Source organism: Microcaecilia unicolor, chromosome 1, assembly GCF_901765095.1.
Source record: "Microcaecilia unicolor chromosome 1, aMicUni1.1, whole genome shotgun sequence".
In the NCBI taxonomy this organism is placed as follows: domain Eukaryota; kingdom Metazoa; phylum Chordata; class Amphibia; order Gymnophiona; family Siphonopidae; genus Microcaecilia; species Microcaecilia unicolor.
Genome location: NC_044031.1, coordinates 705,873,834 through 705,890,477, shown reverse-complemented (window position 1 = coordinate 705,890,477; position 16,644 = coordinate 705,873,834). Strand labels below are relative to the sequence as shown.

The window sequence follows — 16,644 nt, the reverse complement described above, 5'->3', positions numbered from 1 at the left end:
ATTTGAAGTATTTAATGATGTGTCCACTCTAACATTACAGAAGTAACGAGAAATACAACCTGTTGCACAACAGCTGATGAAAGAAAATATCAGGTATCGATGGACATACCTGTTTGTTCAGAAGTAGAGAATGACACAGGGACAAAGTCTGACTCTATCCCCATCCAACTTCACCCTCATTCCTACCACTTCCCTGCAACAGTACAAAATCTCATTCATACAAAAAGCAAGCAATTGTCTTATCAAAAATGACAGAACTAGTACGGTGGAGTTTGAGTTTGCAGGGACAGGAAGGGGTTGGGGGTCAAAGCTTGTGAGGGCGGGCAGGAAATCCCCATGTCACTCTTTACTCTGGAGTTCACCATCACTCTAGATGGGCATATTACCCCAATCCAATGGTCAGACCATGAACTAATGGTGTTGGAGGTGGAAACTTCTGGGTAGAGGACAGAGGAGAAATGGTGGTCCGTTATCTCCTCACTATTGGAGGATGAAAACATTCATCAGGACATCAAGCAAGCAATAAATGAATATTTCATCATAAACAACAATGGGGAGATCATACAGATAATAATCTGGGAGGGTTTTAAGGCAGTAATAAAGGGGAAGTTAATACAATTGGGGGGGAGGGGGCTAGAAAGAAGAGGAAGAAACTGAGGAAGGAGACAGAAGTGAAGAACTGGGAATTACAGAGAATACCTGAAACAGAGGAGAGACCAGGACACTATAAAAAAAAATTACAAGATATAGGAATGGAATTACAGGAACTCCATGTAAGAGATTTAGCCTTCTGCATGCAGCAAATAAAACAGATGTACTATGAAAAAGGAAACAAACCTGATAAATTACTATAAGCTACAACAAAAAAGACCACTAACGATTTAGCAAGAGTGCGAACGGAGGGAGGGGAAAATAAGCCATAGACTCAAAGAATACTAGACAGGGCTTTGCAAAATTCTATCAGGAGCTATACAAAGAAGAGGAGAAGAAACAAAGGAGAAATACTTGAAGGGTGTACCAATGATTGGGCTTAACCAGGAGGAGGCTACAGCAATGGAAAGAGATAACAGTACGTAAGTACATAAGTATTGCCATACTGGGAAAGACCAAAGGTCCATCAAGCCCAGCATCCTGTTTCCAACAGTGGCCAATCCAGGTCACAAATACCTGGCAAGATCCCAAAAAAGTATAAAACATTTTATACTGTTTATCCCAGAAATAGTGGATTTTCCCCAAGTCCAATTTATTAATGGTCTATGGACTTTTCCTTTAGGAAGCCATCCAAACCTTTTTTATTTTATAATTGTTTTTATTAACATTTTCCATACAAGGCAAAAACCAAAGATAACATATCACTCTGGTCACAATCAAAGCTACACAGCATCAACATTCCCCACCCCCCCTCCCCTCACAGTATCTCAGATATACATAATCACCTCCCCGCGCTGGAAATCCCCCATTATCCGCCTGTCACACTAATAGTCCCGGCCACTCCAGGTAAGAGGTCCATGTTTTTAGGAACTTCTCCATACCTCCTCGCCTTAAAGCTGTAAGTTTATCCATTAAACAACAGTAGTCCACCTTTGCCAGCACTTGATCCACGGTAGGTACCACAGCTTGCTTCCACAATCTTGCAATTAATATCCTGGCTGCTGTAACAATATGTGATAAAAGGCAGTGGTGGGAGCCGCGGCCATCCCTCCTCGGTACATTCAGCAAGCATAAACCAGGAGTTAACATGACCGTGGCTCCCAGACCTCCCTGCAACCGCGCATGCAGGTCCTTCCAAAACTGCTGTATCACCGGGCAGTCCCACCACACATGCCAGAATGTTCCTATCGCCCCACATTTGCGCCAGCAATTCGCCTCACCAGTTTTAAAAATGTGTGACAGCCGGCTAGGAGTCATATACCACTGATACAGCATCTTATTTATACCCATTTTCCACCAGGGGGGTTGCCACTGAGAAGGACAAAGAAGGACAATAATCATTTAAATATCTTTCCCCATGTAGCTGGTTCATATGTATCTGAAAGTAAAGTCTCCCATTTATGCATACATTTATCTAGAGGTTGGGACTTATGCAGCTGGGCTCGGGAAATCCCCCCTGTCCCTTCCCCAGGTCTCATCGCCCATTCTAGCTCCGTGACAGACAGGGACAACTCCCATCTTGCTTTCCGCTGCACAAAGTCTCTAATCTGCATATAAAGAAATCTATCCCTATCTGCCAACTCAAATTCGTCCTTTAAGGTTTCAAATGAGTGGCACTTCCCATCCTCCCATATCATCCAAACCTTTTTTAAACTCCGCTAAACTAACCGCCTTTACCACATTCTCTGGCAACGAATTCCAGAGTTTAATTACACGTTGAGGGAAGAAATATTTACTCCAATTCTTTTTAAATTTACTATATTGTAGCTTCATCGCATGCCACCTAGTCCTAGTATTTTTGGAAAGCATAAACAGACGCTTCACATCTACCCATTCAACTCCACTCATTATTTTATAGACCTCTATCATATCTCCCCTCAGCTGCCTTTTCTCCAAGCTGAAGAGCCATAGCCGCTTTAGCCTTTCCTCATAGGGAAGTTGTCCCATCCCCTTTATCATTTTCGTCGCCCTTCTCTGCACCTTTTCTAATTCCACAATATCTTTTTTGAGAAGCGGCGACCAGAATTGAACACAATATTCGAGGTGCGGTCGCACCATGGAGCGATACAAAGGCATTATAACATCCTCATTTTTGTTTTCCAGTCCTTTCCTAATAATACCTAACATTCTACTTGCTTTCTTAGCAGCCGCAGCACACTGAGCAGAAGGTTTCAACATATTATCAACGACAACACCTAGATCCCTTTCTTGGTCAGTGACTCCTATGTGGAATCTTGCATGACGTAGCTATAATTCGGGTTCCTCTTTCCCACATGCATCACTTTGCATTTGCTCACATTACACGTCATCTACCATTTAGACGCCCAGTCTCCCAGTCTCTTAAGGTCCTCTTGTAATTTTTCACAATCCTCCCGCGATTTAACGACTTTGAATAACTTTGTGTCATCAGCAAATGTAATTACCTCACTAGTTACTCCCATCTCTAGGTCATTTATAAATACGTTAAAAAGCAGCAATCCCAGCACAGACCCCTGGGGAACCCCACTAACTACCCTTCTCCATTGAGAATACTGACCATTTAACCCTTCTCTCTGTTTTCTATCTTTTAACCAGTTTTTAATCCACAACAGAACACTACCTCCTATCCCATGACTCTCCAATTTCCTCTGTAGTCTTTGCAGTATATCAAGTCTCTGTAAATAAATAAGTATGAGATAAAGAAGTATGGGAACAGATCTCTGGACAGACAGCCACAACTTCTATATGCACAACAGCCATAAAGGCCCTATACAGGTGGTAACTCACCCCTATCTGTATAACAAAATTAAATCCCAGCAGCTCGGGGCAAAATTGGAGGAACTGTGGTTGAATATGATCAATGCTATACATCTGGTGGCAATGACCAATTATTAGGTACTTCTGGAACAAGGTATGTAAGTAGATTAAAGAAGCAACCTGAACAGAAATCCTGTGCACCTACAAACATTTTGTTTAATCATACCAATACCAAGGATACAGAAAAATCAAAATAAATTGGCCAAGCATCTGACAGTAGCATCAAAGTGCTATGTAGCCACAGCTTGGAAGAAAACTGAAGCACCTTTGTACATGGACTGGGTTAACAGAGAGAGAGAGCAAAAATCCACCAAAGAGTCCCACTCTAGGGATGTGAAGACTGCTGGGCAGTTAGAAGACACAATAAACACAAGGATGAAATTAGGTCCAAATGCAACCATGGAAATTGTTATGAGGGGTTTGTCTTTGACGAGGGGGGGATTTGTTTAATGATCTGTTTGATGTACTATGTCATGGAACATAAGAATTATCTGTTTATTCACTTATGTTGATTATAAAATAAAATATGGAACCCCCCCCCCCCCCCCCCAAAAAAAAAAAAAAAAAAATTCACAGCTTACCTTTAGCAGGCATGTTTTTTGATGACGTTACTGTGACTGGATTAACTGAAGGCAATGTAGCTGATGAAGTGCTTCCAGCACTAGACTCATTTGGTTTGAACTTTTTTGGTGTAATACTGTTTACCTCAGAAACAGCAGGGCGCTTATTTACAAAAGCAGTCTCATTTAGACCAATATTAGCTGAATGAAAAAAGAAAACAACGTAATCAATTTATGCAACCTTTACCAACTTTTTCTTAACGCTTACTTTCTTTGGCCCAGGTTTTTCCTGTGCCTGAGTTGCAAGGCAAGGACTGTCTTCCTCTACAAAGTATTGCAAGCTTTCATTCAATGTTACTCAGGGTCCTCCCCCTCTATTTTAACAGATCTCCTGTCTACAGCACACACTGGCCAAACACTTATTCCTTTTGGAATCTAGTTTGTGTGTGCCCCTGAATCTGGTCAATAGATGCTGCTGTTGAGCAAATGGCTGGGGCTCATTCCTGGCAGGCCTGCAACATAGAAGCCCATATGAGCATCAAACCCAAGTTTCCTGCATCACAGTACTTGGCATTACTACTGGACTGCAGCTTAATCTTATATTTTCTAACAATTAAAACAGGGAGGATGTGGAGATGGCTATGCGGTAGTAGTACATCTCAATAAACAGGAGATTCAGATTTGAGGCACTTGTCCTTCAGGCTCCGACACAATGAACAGACTGCAATTAAGATACAGAAGAAGTAGTATGGCTTATACAGTGATACAAGTGCCTACAGCTAAATGAAAAGGTACTTGAGAATTCAAGTCTTGGACATCGCTTTTTTTTCTTGCCTTTGTCTAAAATTTAGTTTCATAACTGTGACCACTAGGGAAAAATAAGAACAGATACACCCAGACACAATGTGGCTTGCCAGATACAAAGTGAGTAAGTTTCATTCCGAGAGGGAAGCAAAAGGATAAAAATGAGCTGCATTATTCTGAGCCATCATCTAGCAATTAGTCCAGTCCAATATCCAAAAAATAAAGCTCTTACTGCAACGATGAAGATGTTTGCTTTTTTTTTTTTTTGCTAAATACCATAACAAATAATAAATACCATAAATAAATAAATACCATAAATCTGCATAACAGATGGGTAAATTTTATTTCCTTGTTTCCTTGCCCCAACAACAATAAAGGAAGCAAAACTCCATTAATTTCAATGAATGAAAAAGAAACTGCAAGCTCTGGGCACTGTAATATTCTAAAAGCAAACACAGAAATTAGTAGCATTCCTTGGGCTAGATGTTCTAAGATTTTTCTATTTTTTGATCACAAGCTTAGTGCATTTAGTCCTTTGTGCATTAGCAGGGCAAATCTATAACAAGGTGCATAGTAAAGCCAATTCTATCAAGCACTGGTTCTGAATTCAGTCCTTGGGACATACCCAGCCATTTAAGTTATAACAGTTTTATTGATGACAAGCCAGTGCACATACTCCAAAATTACAGTAATAGACTATTCAATTATGAGAATACATTTGAAACAAGTAACTATATCTACCGTCATCAACCTTTTAACCATTTTTAACCCCTCCCCCTCTATATGATGTTATACTTAACATTTTATTGAAAAAAGGCAACATACATCAACCTTTGTATACATGAACCCATTATAAACACCTCAAATCAGCATAACATAGTACTCAGAACAAAGTAATAACAGGTGACACATTATCCCACATTCCCTCCCCCTTTATACCTTCGCCCCACCCCTTCAGCCCAAAGCAATCCAGTCAAACAACCTCAGTGGCTTATTCCCCTTTGAACAGTTTCATTTTCCCCCCCTACTAATCCTAACCTCTCCTACCCAGCCATTTAATTTACATGTGTAAATGCGAGCCCAGCTCATGTATATGTGCCCCTACCAGCTCTCTTCTGCAAATGCATGTTATGTACGTTAAGCGGGTATTTGTTGAAAAGCGCTTAGCTGGAATTTTGGCATTTACATGCATATGCTATTATTTAGATTTAGCTCACACCCTTTTCTGTAGTAACTCAAGCTGTATTACATTCAAGTACGCTAGGCATTTCCCTATCCCCAAAAGGTTTACAATCTAAGTTTGTACTTGGTACAATGAAGGGTTACATCACTTGCCCAAGATCACAAGGAGCAGCAGCAGGACCTGAACCGGTCTCTAAAGGTTTATGTGCATAACAGGCATATAAATGTTAGTGCCTATTTTATAGAATTGCTCCACCCAGCTATTATTAAGCCATTGTTCTGAAATTCATTAAGTAGTTCTCTAAAACATTGGAGGAAGTGTGAGACCTACATTATGCATATTCTTTGTGGATATCCTGAAACCTTGGCTGAGTAAGTTCTGAGGAGTGGGTTAAGAACTACATTCTTTGAAATAGCGTAGAACTCAAGGCCTAAATATAAAAACAGAATATGCTGGCAGAACAGGACAAAGAGAGGTTACTAACCTGTAGCAGGTATTCTCCGAGGACAGCAGGCTGATTGTTCTCACGAATGGGTGACGTCCACAGCAGCCCCCAGGATCGGAAGATCTTCCTAGCAAAAGAAGTTTGCTAGCTCTCGCGTGATCCGTGCACATCGCGAATGTGCGACCGTCTTCCCGCCCGAACGCGAGCATGCTTGTCAGTCCAGTAGAAAGCAAAAGACAAGGGAAGACACAACTCCAAAGGGGAGGAGAGCGGGTATGTGAGAACAATCAGCCTGCTGTCCTCGGAGAATACCTGCTACAGGTTAGTAACCTCGCTTTCTCCGAGGACAAGCAGGCTGCTTGTTCTCACAAATGGGGTATCCCTAGCCCCCAGGCTCACTCAAAACAACAAACATTGGTCAATTGGGCCTCGCAACGGCGAGGACATAACTGAGATTGACCTAACAGTAACAACTAACTGAGAGTGCAGCCTGGAACAGAATAAAAATGGGCCTGGAGGGTAGAGTTGGATTCTAAATCCCAAACAGATTCTGCAGCACCAACTGCCTGAACCGACTGTCGCGTCGGGTATCCTGCTGTAGGCAGTAATGAGATGTGAATGTGTGGACAGATGACCATATCGCAGCCTTGCAAATCTCTTCGATAGTGGCTGACTTCAAGTGGGCCACCGACGCTGCCATGGCTCTAACACTATGAGCCGTGACATGACCCTCAAGAGTCAGCCCAGCTTGGGCGTAAGTGAAGGAAATGCAATCTGTAGGCAATTTGAAATGGTGCGTTTCCCTCCAGCCACTCCCCTTTTGTTGGGATCAAAAGAAACAAACATTTGGGCGGACTGTCTGAAGGGGCCTGTCCGCTCCAGATAGAAGCCAATGCTCGCTTGCAGTCCAATGTGTGCAGCTGACGTTCAGCAGGGCGGGTTTGAATCCTGGGAGAGAATGTTGGCAAGACAATTGACTGGTTACGATGGAACTCCGACACCACCTACGGCAAGAACTTAGGGTGAGTGCGGAGGACTACTCTGTTATGATGAAATTTGGTATACGGAGCATGAGCTACTAAGGCCTGAAGATCACTGACTCTACGAGCTGAAGTGACTGCAACCAAGAAAATGACCTTCCAGGTCAAGTACTTCAGATGGCAAGAATTCAGTGGCTCAAAAGGAGGTTTCATCAGCTGGGTGAGAACGACATTGAGATCCCATGGCAGTGTAGGAGGCTTGATAGGGGGCTTTGACAAAAGCAAACCTCTCATGAAGCGAACAACTAAAGGCTGTCCCGAGATGGGCTTACCCTCTACACGATAATGGAAAGCACTAATCGCACTAAGGTGAACTCTTACAGAGTTGGTCTTAAGACCAGACTCGGACAAGTGCAGAAGGTATTCAAAGCAGGGTCTGTGTAGGACAAGAACGAGGATCTAGGGCCTGGCTGTCACACCAGACAGCAAACCTCTTCCATTTGAAAGCATAACACCTCTTCGTGGAATCTTTCCTGGAAGCAAGACTCGGGAGACACCCTCAGAAAGACCCAAGGAGGCGAAGTCTACGCTCTCAACATCCAGGCCATGACAGCCAGGGACCAGAGGTTGGGATGCAGAAGCGCCCCCTCGTTCTGAGTAATGAGGGTTGGAAAACACTCCAATCTCCACGGTTCTTCGGAGGACAACTCCAGAAGAAGAGGGAACCAGATCTGACGCAGCCAGAATGGAGCAATCAGAATCATGGTCCCACGATCCTGCTTGAGTTTCAGCAAAGTCTTCCCTACTAAGGGTATGGGAGGATACGCATATAGGAGGCCCTTCCCCCAATGAAGGAGAAAAGCATCCGACGCTAGCCTGCCGTGGGCCTGAAGTCTGGAATAGAACTGAGGGACATTGTGGTTGACTTGAGTGGCAAAACGATCTACCAAGGGGGTGCCCCACACTTGGAAGATCTTGCATACTACTCTTGAGTTGAGAGACCATTCGTGAGGTTGCATTATCCTGCTCAACCTGTCGGCCAGACTGTTGTTTACGCCTGCCAGATGCGTGGCTTGGAGAAACATGCCGTGCTGGCGAGCCCAAAGCCACATCCTGACGGCTTCCTGACACAGGGGGCGAGATCCGGTGCCCCCCTGCTTGTTGATGTAGTACATAGCAACCTGATTGTCTGTTTGAATAATTTGATGAGACAGCCGATCTCTGAAAGCCTTTAGCGCGTTCCAGACCGCTCGCAACTCCAGGAGGTTGATCTGAAAACCCGTTTCCTGGAGGGACCAACTCCGAGTGTGAAGCCCATTGACATGAGCTCCCCACCCCAGGAGAGACGCATCCGTAGTCAGCACTTTTTGCGGCTGAGGAATTTGAAAGTGACGTCCCAGGGTCAAATTGGAGCGAATTGTCCAACAATGCAGGGAGGTGAGAAAACTCGTGGACAGCTGGATCACGTCCTCTAGATTTCCCGCAGCTTGAAACCACTGGGAAGCTAGGGTCCATTGAGCTGATCGCATGTGAAGACGGGCCATGGGAGTCACATGAACTGTGGAGGCCATATGGCCGAGCAATCTCAACATCTGCCGAGCTGTGATCTGCTGAGACGCTCGCACTCTGGAAACAAGGGACAGAAGATTGTCTGTCCTCGCCTTGGGGAGGTAGGCATGAGCCGTCTGGGAGTCCAGCAGAGCTCCTATGAATTCTAGTCTTTGAACTGGAAGAAGGTGGGACTTGGGATAATTTATCACAAACCCTAGTAGCTCCAAGAGTTGAATAGTCACCTGCATGGACTGTAGAGCTCCTGCCTCCGAGGTGTTCTTTACCAGCCAATTGTCGAGATAAGGGAACACATGAAGCTTAGCCGAAATTGGGTGGCGGAGCCGGTGGGGGGAAGAGGGATTGGTGGTTGGGAGGCGGGGAATAGTGCTGGGCAGACTTATACGGTCTGTGCCAGAGCCGGTGGTGGGAGGCGGGGCTGGTGGTTGGGAGGAGGGGATAGTGCTGGGCAGACTTATACGGTCTGTGACCTGAAAAAGACAGGTACAAATCAAGGTAAGGTATACACGAGTTCATCTTGTTGGGCAGACTGGATGGACTGTGCAGGTCTTTTTCTGCCATCATCTACTATGTTACTATGTTACATACACTCCCAATCTGCGTAAGGTCGCCGCCACCACTGCCAGGCATTTCGTGAACACTCTGGGCGCAGAGGCAAGACCAAAGGGAAGCACACAGTACTGAAAATGCCGTGTTCCCAGACGGAATCGAAGATACTGTCTGTGAGCTGGCAGTATCGGAATGTGAGTATAGGTGTCCTTTAAGTCCAGAGAGCATTGCCAATCGTTTTTCTGAATCATGGGAAGAAGGGTTCCCAGGGAAAGCATCCTGAACTTTTCTCAGACCAGATATTTGTTCAGGGCCCTTAGGTCTAGGATGGGACGCATCCCCCGTTTTCTTTTCCACAAGGAAGTACCTGGAATAGAACCCCAGCCCTTCCTGCCCCGGTGGCACGGGCTCGACCGCACTGGCGCTGAGAAGGGCGGAGAGTTCCTCTGCAAGTACCTGCCAGGCTGGAAGCTAAAGGACTGAGCTCCAGGTGGACAATTTGGAGGTTTGGACATCAAATTGAGGGAGTATCCTAGCCGGACTATTTGGAGAACCCACTGATCGAAGGTTACAAGAGGCCACCTTTGGTGAAAAAATTTTAACCTCCCTCCGACCGGTAGATCGTCCGCACAGACACTGTTACGTCGGCTATGCTCGCCTGGAGCCAGTCAAAAGCCCGTCCCTTGCTTTTGCTGGGGAGCTGCTGGGGCCTGTTGAGGCGCACGCTGTTGACGTGAACGAACGCGCTGGGGCTTAGCCTGAGCAGGCTGGCGGGAAGGAGGATTGTACCTGCGCTTATTGTAAGCGTAGGGAGCATTCCTCCAATCCCCATAAAAACATCTACCTGAAGTGTCCCGCTGATGGACCTGTTCTACCACCTGTTCGACCTTCTTACCAAAAATGTTATCCCCCCGGCAAGGAGCGTCTGCAATCCGCTGCTGGACACGATTCTCCAGGTCAGAGGCACGCAGCCATGAAAGTCTATGCATCACTATACCTTGAGCAGCGGCCCTAGACGCAACATCAAAAGTGTCATAAGCACCCCTGGACAGGAATTTACGACACGCCTTCAGCTGCCTGACCACCTCCTGAAAAGGCTTGGCCTGCTCCGAAGGGAGCTGATCGACCAATTCCGTCAGTTGCTTCACATTATTCCGCATATGGATGCTCGTGTAGAGCTAGTAGGATTGGATCTTGGCCAAGAGCATAGAAGAATGATAGGCCTTCCTCCCAAAAGAGTCCAGAGTTCTAGACTCCTGCCCCGGGGGCGCCGAGGCGTAATCCCTAATACTCTTGGCTCTCTTGAGAGCGGAATCCACAACTCCAGAGTCATGAGGCAACTGGGTCTTCATCAACTCCGGGTCCCCTTGAATCCGGTACTGGGACTCAACTTTTTTAGGGATGGTGGGATTAGTTAATGGTTTCATCCAGTTCGCAATCAATGTCTGCTTAAAGACATTATGTAGGGGAACAGTGGATGACTCCTTAGGTGGTGACGGATAGTCCAGGACCTCGAACATCTCAGCCCTGGGCTCATCCTCAGTGACCACTGGGAAGGGAATGGCCGTAGACATTTCCTGGACAAAAGACGAGAAAGACAAACTCTCAGGGGGGGGAGAAAGCTTTCTCTCTGGGGAAGGAGTAGGATCAGAAGGAAGACCACAAGACTCCTCATCCGAGAAATATCTTGGGTCCTCCTCTGCCTCCCACGAGGCCTCTCCCATGGTATCAGACACGATCTCTCTGACCGCAGTCTGAAGCCGGGCCCGTCTCGACACCGAGGAACGATGTCAGTGTCGAGAAGTAGACTCCCGTGCCGACTGCGATGAAGCTCCCTCCACCGACGTCGAAGCCACTTGGGTGGCAGCCAACGTCGGCACCGCAAGCAACACCGACGCTGAGCCCTCACTGCAGACGAGGGGGCCAGCCGCCACATCTGTCGACGGTACCATAGGCGCAAGCACCGCCGGTACCGGAACAGATGATCGCAGCAGCCTTTCCAGGATCCCTGGAAGATGGCTTCGAGGCTCTCGTCAAGAGTGGCTGTGGAGAAAGGCTGGGGAGTCGGTACAGGAGTCGAAGCCCGAATCTGCTAAGGAGGCGGAGGCGGTACCGGGCTGTCCGGAGAAATGTGCATCGACATCTCCTGAATGGAGGGTGAGCGGTCCTCCTGGCGTCGACACTTCACGGGTGCCGAATCCTTCGGCATCCCAGAGCTCTCGGTACCGTGACGGGAGGGCGACCGATGCCGATGCTTCTTCGCCTTGGCTCGAAGCACGGTCTCGGAACCCCCCCGGTACCGACGAGGAAGACGTGGAATCCAAACGTCTCGTCGGGGTTGGGTCCGAAGAAGGTAGGTCCCGATGGGTCTGCACCGCAGGGGTCCTCGAGGCAGGTGGAGACCCACTCGATGGCCCACTGCTGCCAGTGTGAGATGGTCTCTGGACAGCCATTACCTGTGCTCCGGACATCGATGCACTCTCCGGTGCTGACATTGACACCGCCGCCGCCAATCTCGGTACCGCTGCCAACGTCGACGCCGAAGGACCAGGCGAAGCGTGGAACAGGTGCTCCCACTGAGCTAATCTTGACGCTTGTGTCCGCTTTTTAAGGCCGCGACACAAAGCACAAGCATCGGGGCAGTGACTCGCCCCAAGACACTGAATACACGAAGCGTGTGGATCAGTGACTGAGATTGCCCGGCTGCACCGAGTGCACTTCTTGAAGCAGCTGGCGATCTTCGATGGCCTCGACGGCGAAATCAAAAGACGCGATGGCACCAAAAAGAAGGGGAAAAAATAAAACCCCGTACGGGCGGCCAACAGGGCCGCACACGAAACTAAAACAAAAAAACTACCGCAAACTAAAGAGAAGAGCGGCTAAGATGAACTTTACTTTTTTTTTTTTAAACAAGAAAACAAGCAAACTCGCGAAACTAAGAAAAAAAGACATCAAAAAACTGCAAGGGCTCTCTCCTGAGGCGCAGAGCGACCGAAAAACAGCCACCCTGACCGCGGAAAAAAAAGAGACTGAGGGGCACGTTCGTGCGACGGGCGGGAAGATGGCCGCGCGTGTGCACGACGGGCGGCAAGATGGCTGCGCATGCGCACGAGGGCTCTAGCAAAGTTTGTTGCTAGGTAGAATTCTGGTCCTGGGGCTGCCGTCGGACGTCAACCCATCAGTGAGAACAAGCAGCCTGCTTGTCCTCGGAGAAGAAGATTTACCCCAAGTGGAAAAAACCAATGAATCACCAAACTTTATAGGTAGCTTTGTCTTTCGAGAGGAAGAAACATCCCACTTTCCAATATCATATTTCTCCATGAGATCCTCTGTTAATTTAAGAACTTTATCAAAGTCATTTGATGTGCTCTCCCTAAACTGAAGAAAAGTTTCTTTTAGACAACTCTATAAGATTAATGCAATCTGTAACAGACAACATGGCACTCTGTAGTCCTTTTGTGGCAAAATCACTGCTTTCAAATAATTTCCCAAATGTAACTGCCAGAAATAAGAATTTCTTTGTCTCTATCTGATGTAGAAGAGATAGGGAATCTAATTTTGTCTGTCCAGCAGCATTTGAAAATTCAGCAAGTACTTCAAGAACAACATCAAAAAGCATCAATAATTTTTTCACAGAGCCAGATTTTGAGCTCCACCTTGTGTCTGTTGATTGTTCAAGTTCAAGACATTGTCTATCAGGATGCAGTTGTTTCTGTACTTCCAAAAAATGAGCATGCCTATATGTACCTGTCATAAAACTATGCAAGGAGTTCAGAATTTCAAAAAATGTGCTAACAAAGGGACATGCTTTAGATGCTGTGCAGAGAACCAGATTGAGGTGGTGAGAATTACAGTGCACATAAACAGCCCGCCGAAACGAGACTTATAATAAAAATCCTCCATAAAAGACTCATCATCACACCTGTATTAGAATCAATCAACATTGAACTCCTAATTTGGTTACTTTAATCATACTGTTATTATTTAACGCTATACTTTATCCCACAGTTTGCATATCTGATATGTATTATTTCTTTACTTCTAATTTTCTTGATATCTTATGTACCTCAATTGAAACAATACTCTGTTCTTCTCATTCCGTTAATGACAATTATCATTGCGGTATAACGTAAGCCACATTGAGACTGCAAAGAGATGGGAAAATGTGTGATACAAATGCAGCAAAAATAAATAAATAAATAAATTCTAACAGTTCATTCTGAATATCTGGGCTCATTAGAGTTGCATTCTTTGGAAGTTTTTCATGGCGACTTTGGATACTATTGTCATATTTGCTAAGGAGTTTGAACATTTCCAAAAAGGTTCCTTTATCTAAGGCTTCTTCTGTCTCTCTGTGTCCGCGTAATGGAATTTCTTGCTTGGCACAGAATATCACAATATCAAGTACTACTTTGATGTGTTCACGATTCCTTTCAACTACAGAAAAGTTCATGGCATCTTGGTTTAGTTGATTGAAAATGTTTCCCCGACCTCCTGGTAAGTGACTGTTTGTAGTCTTCAGATTTTCCTAGTGCAAGAGAGTGTGCCTTGCTAGATTCATGTTTTGAGCAGCTCAATTATACTACCGATAGAGCGAGCAGCGCCTCCGACGTACTTTTCCTAAAACAGTCTTTTTAAAGACTTGTATATTTGCATCAGATTAATACGATATCTCTGAAGAATCAACTTTACTATTTTTCATCAATTTACAGCACAAGAGATTTGATGCAATACTTTCGGAGGATTTTCATTGTCATTGCTCTTCAGTATCCTACATAGCAGACTCCTGATGCAGGCCTGACGGCCGAAACACGACGTGTCGAGTCTTCCAACCTTTAATAAAGTCTTTTTTAAGAACATCTTCCAGTTTTTGGTTTCCTTGGTCGTACTCCCACTTTTTTATACATTTTTGTACTTTTCCGTGGGGTGCTCGAGTTTTCCACCTGTTGGTTGAGCAGCTCTGATTCATGTGCTTCCAATCTCTAAGGCCAGTTCTTGTGAAAAATTCTTCAGCCCAGGTATCAGAAAAATGTCTGCACACTTTGCACAACACTGCATCCTGGCTTGCACTGTATTTCAGACAGCGAAATTTATCGTACCAGTGAAATGAAAAACTTTGGGACTTGCCACTAATTGTAGAAACTGGGAAAGCCTGTAAATTTGGCTGTTTTGGTGGTTCATCAATGTCAGATAAATCTGAGAGTAATTCCATCAGTTGCACACCAGGTTTACAGATCTGTGAGCATAAAGTAGAACTTGTTGAGGGAACAGCATCCTCGCTATGCTCCTCTAGATGTGGTTTTTCAATTCTATCTGCATCCTTGCCGTGCTCCTCTAGACGTGGTTTTTTGAAATAGCTTAGTAATGAACTCTGTTTTGCCATGGGGGCAGACTAAGAAATACTGTCAGAAAATATATTTATCTTGGGAACACTTCCGGGAATTTTCTCTCCTGGAAGCTAAAATCATAATAACTTCAGTAAGTTTTGTGATAAGGATCTTCTGAGTTTACGTCCAACAACATAAGTAGCAGAAGCATAATAAAGTTGCCCTTTTACTAAAGCTTAGCACCCCCACAATCCTGGAACAATGTATTCAAATTGTAGTAGCACCTCAATAATAGCAACACAAAATCCCTTCATTGCCAAGTACTTTGTGATCCTGCAAAGAGGCTTCTTAGAGCCTATATTGCAAACCATAACACCAGTACCTTTAGAAAGGCAGCAGTGAATATACACAACAGCAATACGCATCCCATTGGAAAAGCCAGACAAGTCAGACTCGTAGATCCCCATACAAACCACATGCCAGCAGAAACTCCCCTGCTCGCGGTCACATGCAGACCCCAGGCCAACCCTCATCAATTACAGAATAAAGGACCAAAAATTAGAAATGTATTGATTTATTTTCTAAATTTTTATGTCACATTATCTCTGCAATTCTAAACAGATCACAATCCAACACACATTAATTTTAAAACATATTACAAAAACAAAGACCTTCCCTACCCTACCCCATCCATCCCAGCAGCCTGGCATCAGCTTTTCCCTTCAATACTCTCTATCCATCCTTGTAGCTCAGCATCAGCCATTCCCTTCTCTACCTTACCCCCCATCCATCCTCGCAGCCAAGTATCAATCCTTCCCTTCCCCACCATCCATCCCATAGCTAAACATCAGTTCTATCCTACCACCCCACTCCTCCCTGTAGCCTAGCATCAGCCCTGTCCTACTCCCTACCCACCCCCTATGGAATAAAAAATACTTTTTTTTTCACGCCCACCTCTGCACACACCGGTCTACCCAGAGAAAACCGCCGGCGCCTACACTTTTTTTTTTTAATTTTAAACTAGGCACTGCAGAGACCATCCCCACCCAAAAACCCACCAAAATGAGAGAAAGACAACTTTTTTTTTAATTAAGCTAGCTGGGCACTATTAAAATTTATTGTTGGGGAATTTCTGGGCGGGGATCAGCTCCTCATTGCCCTAGGCAGTGGAACGTCTATTCCCCATCCAGAAGCCCACCACCAGACCAGAGCCATCATTTTGATTACAAGAGTAATCAAAACGCTGGCTGGTCAGATAGAAACTATGTTCCAAGCAAACTATCCCAGAAAGACAAAGGAGTTGTTTGAAGAATTAGACAGATGGGAGGGTCTAACTATATCATGGATGGGTAGAGTCCATGCAATAAAAATGATGATACTTCCCAAACTACTATACCTGTTCTTGGCCCTTCCAATTCCAATTCCCCGCTCTTACTTTCAGCAATTAAATAGGAAACTGTTTGCATACATATGGCGGAAGAGGCCGCCCAGGGTGCACAGATCGATGATGTTCCAAATCCCGGCCATGGGAGGAATGGGAGTCCCAAATTTCTATCTATATTATCAGGCAGCACAACTGAGGATTCTAGCGGAATGTTACCCTGAAAATAATAAGAAATGGTTACACTGGGAGAGAGCTTGGCTAGGTACTCGCTATTTAGGAGCTATATTATGGGCCCCGGGGAGTGACCTTTGGGCAGATATTAGACGGGCTCCGATAGGGAAAAGTCATCTGTTGCACACCTGGTTCCACATAAGCAAACAGACATTCCCGGATAGA

General features: G+C 45.3%; 1 protein-coding gene across 1 annotated transcript in view; it reads right to left on the bottom strand.

Annotated features, from left to right (window-relative positions):
- ZNF280D (zinc finger protein 280D) overlaps positions 1-16,644 on the bottom strand; it is a 434,133-nt gene that overhangs the window by 294,345 nt on the left and 123,144 nt on the right. Inside the window, 1 exon segment of the mRNA XM_030189034.1 lies at positions 4,029-4,208. Coding sequence (XP_030044894.1) covers positions 4,029-4,208 — 180 coding nt within the window.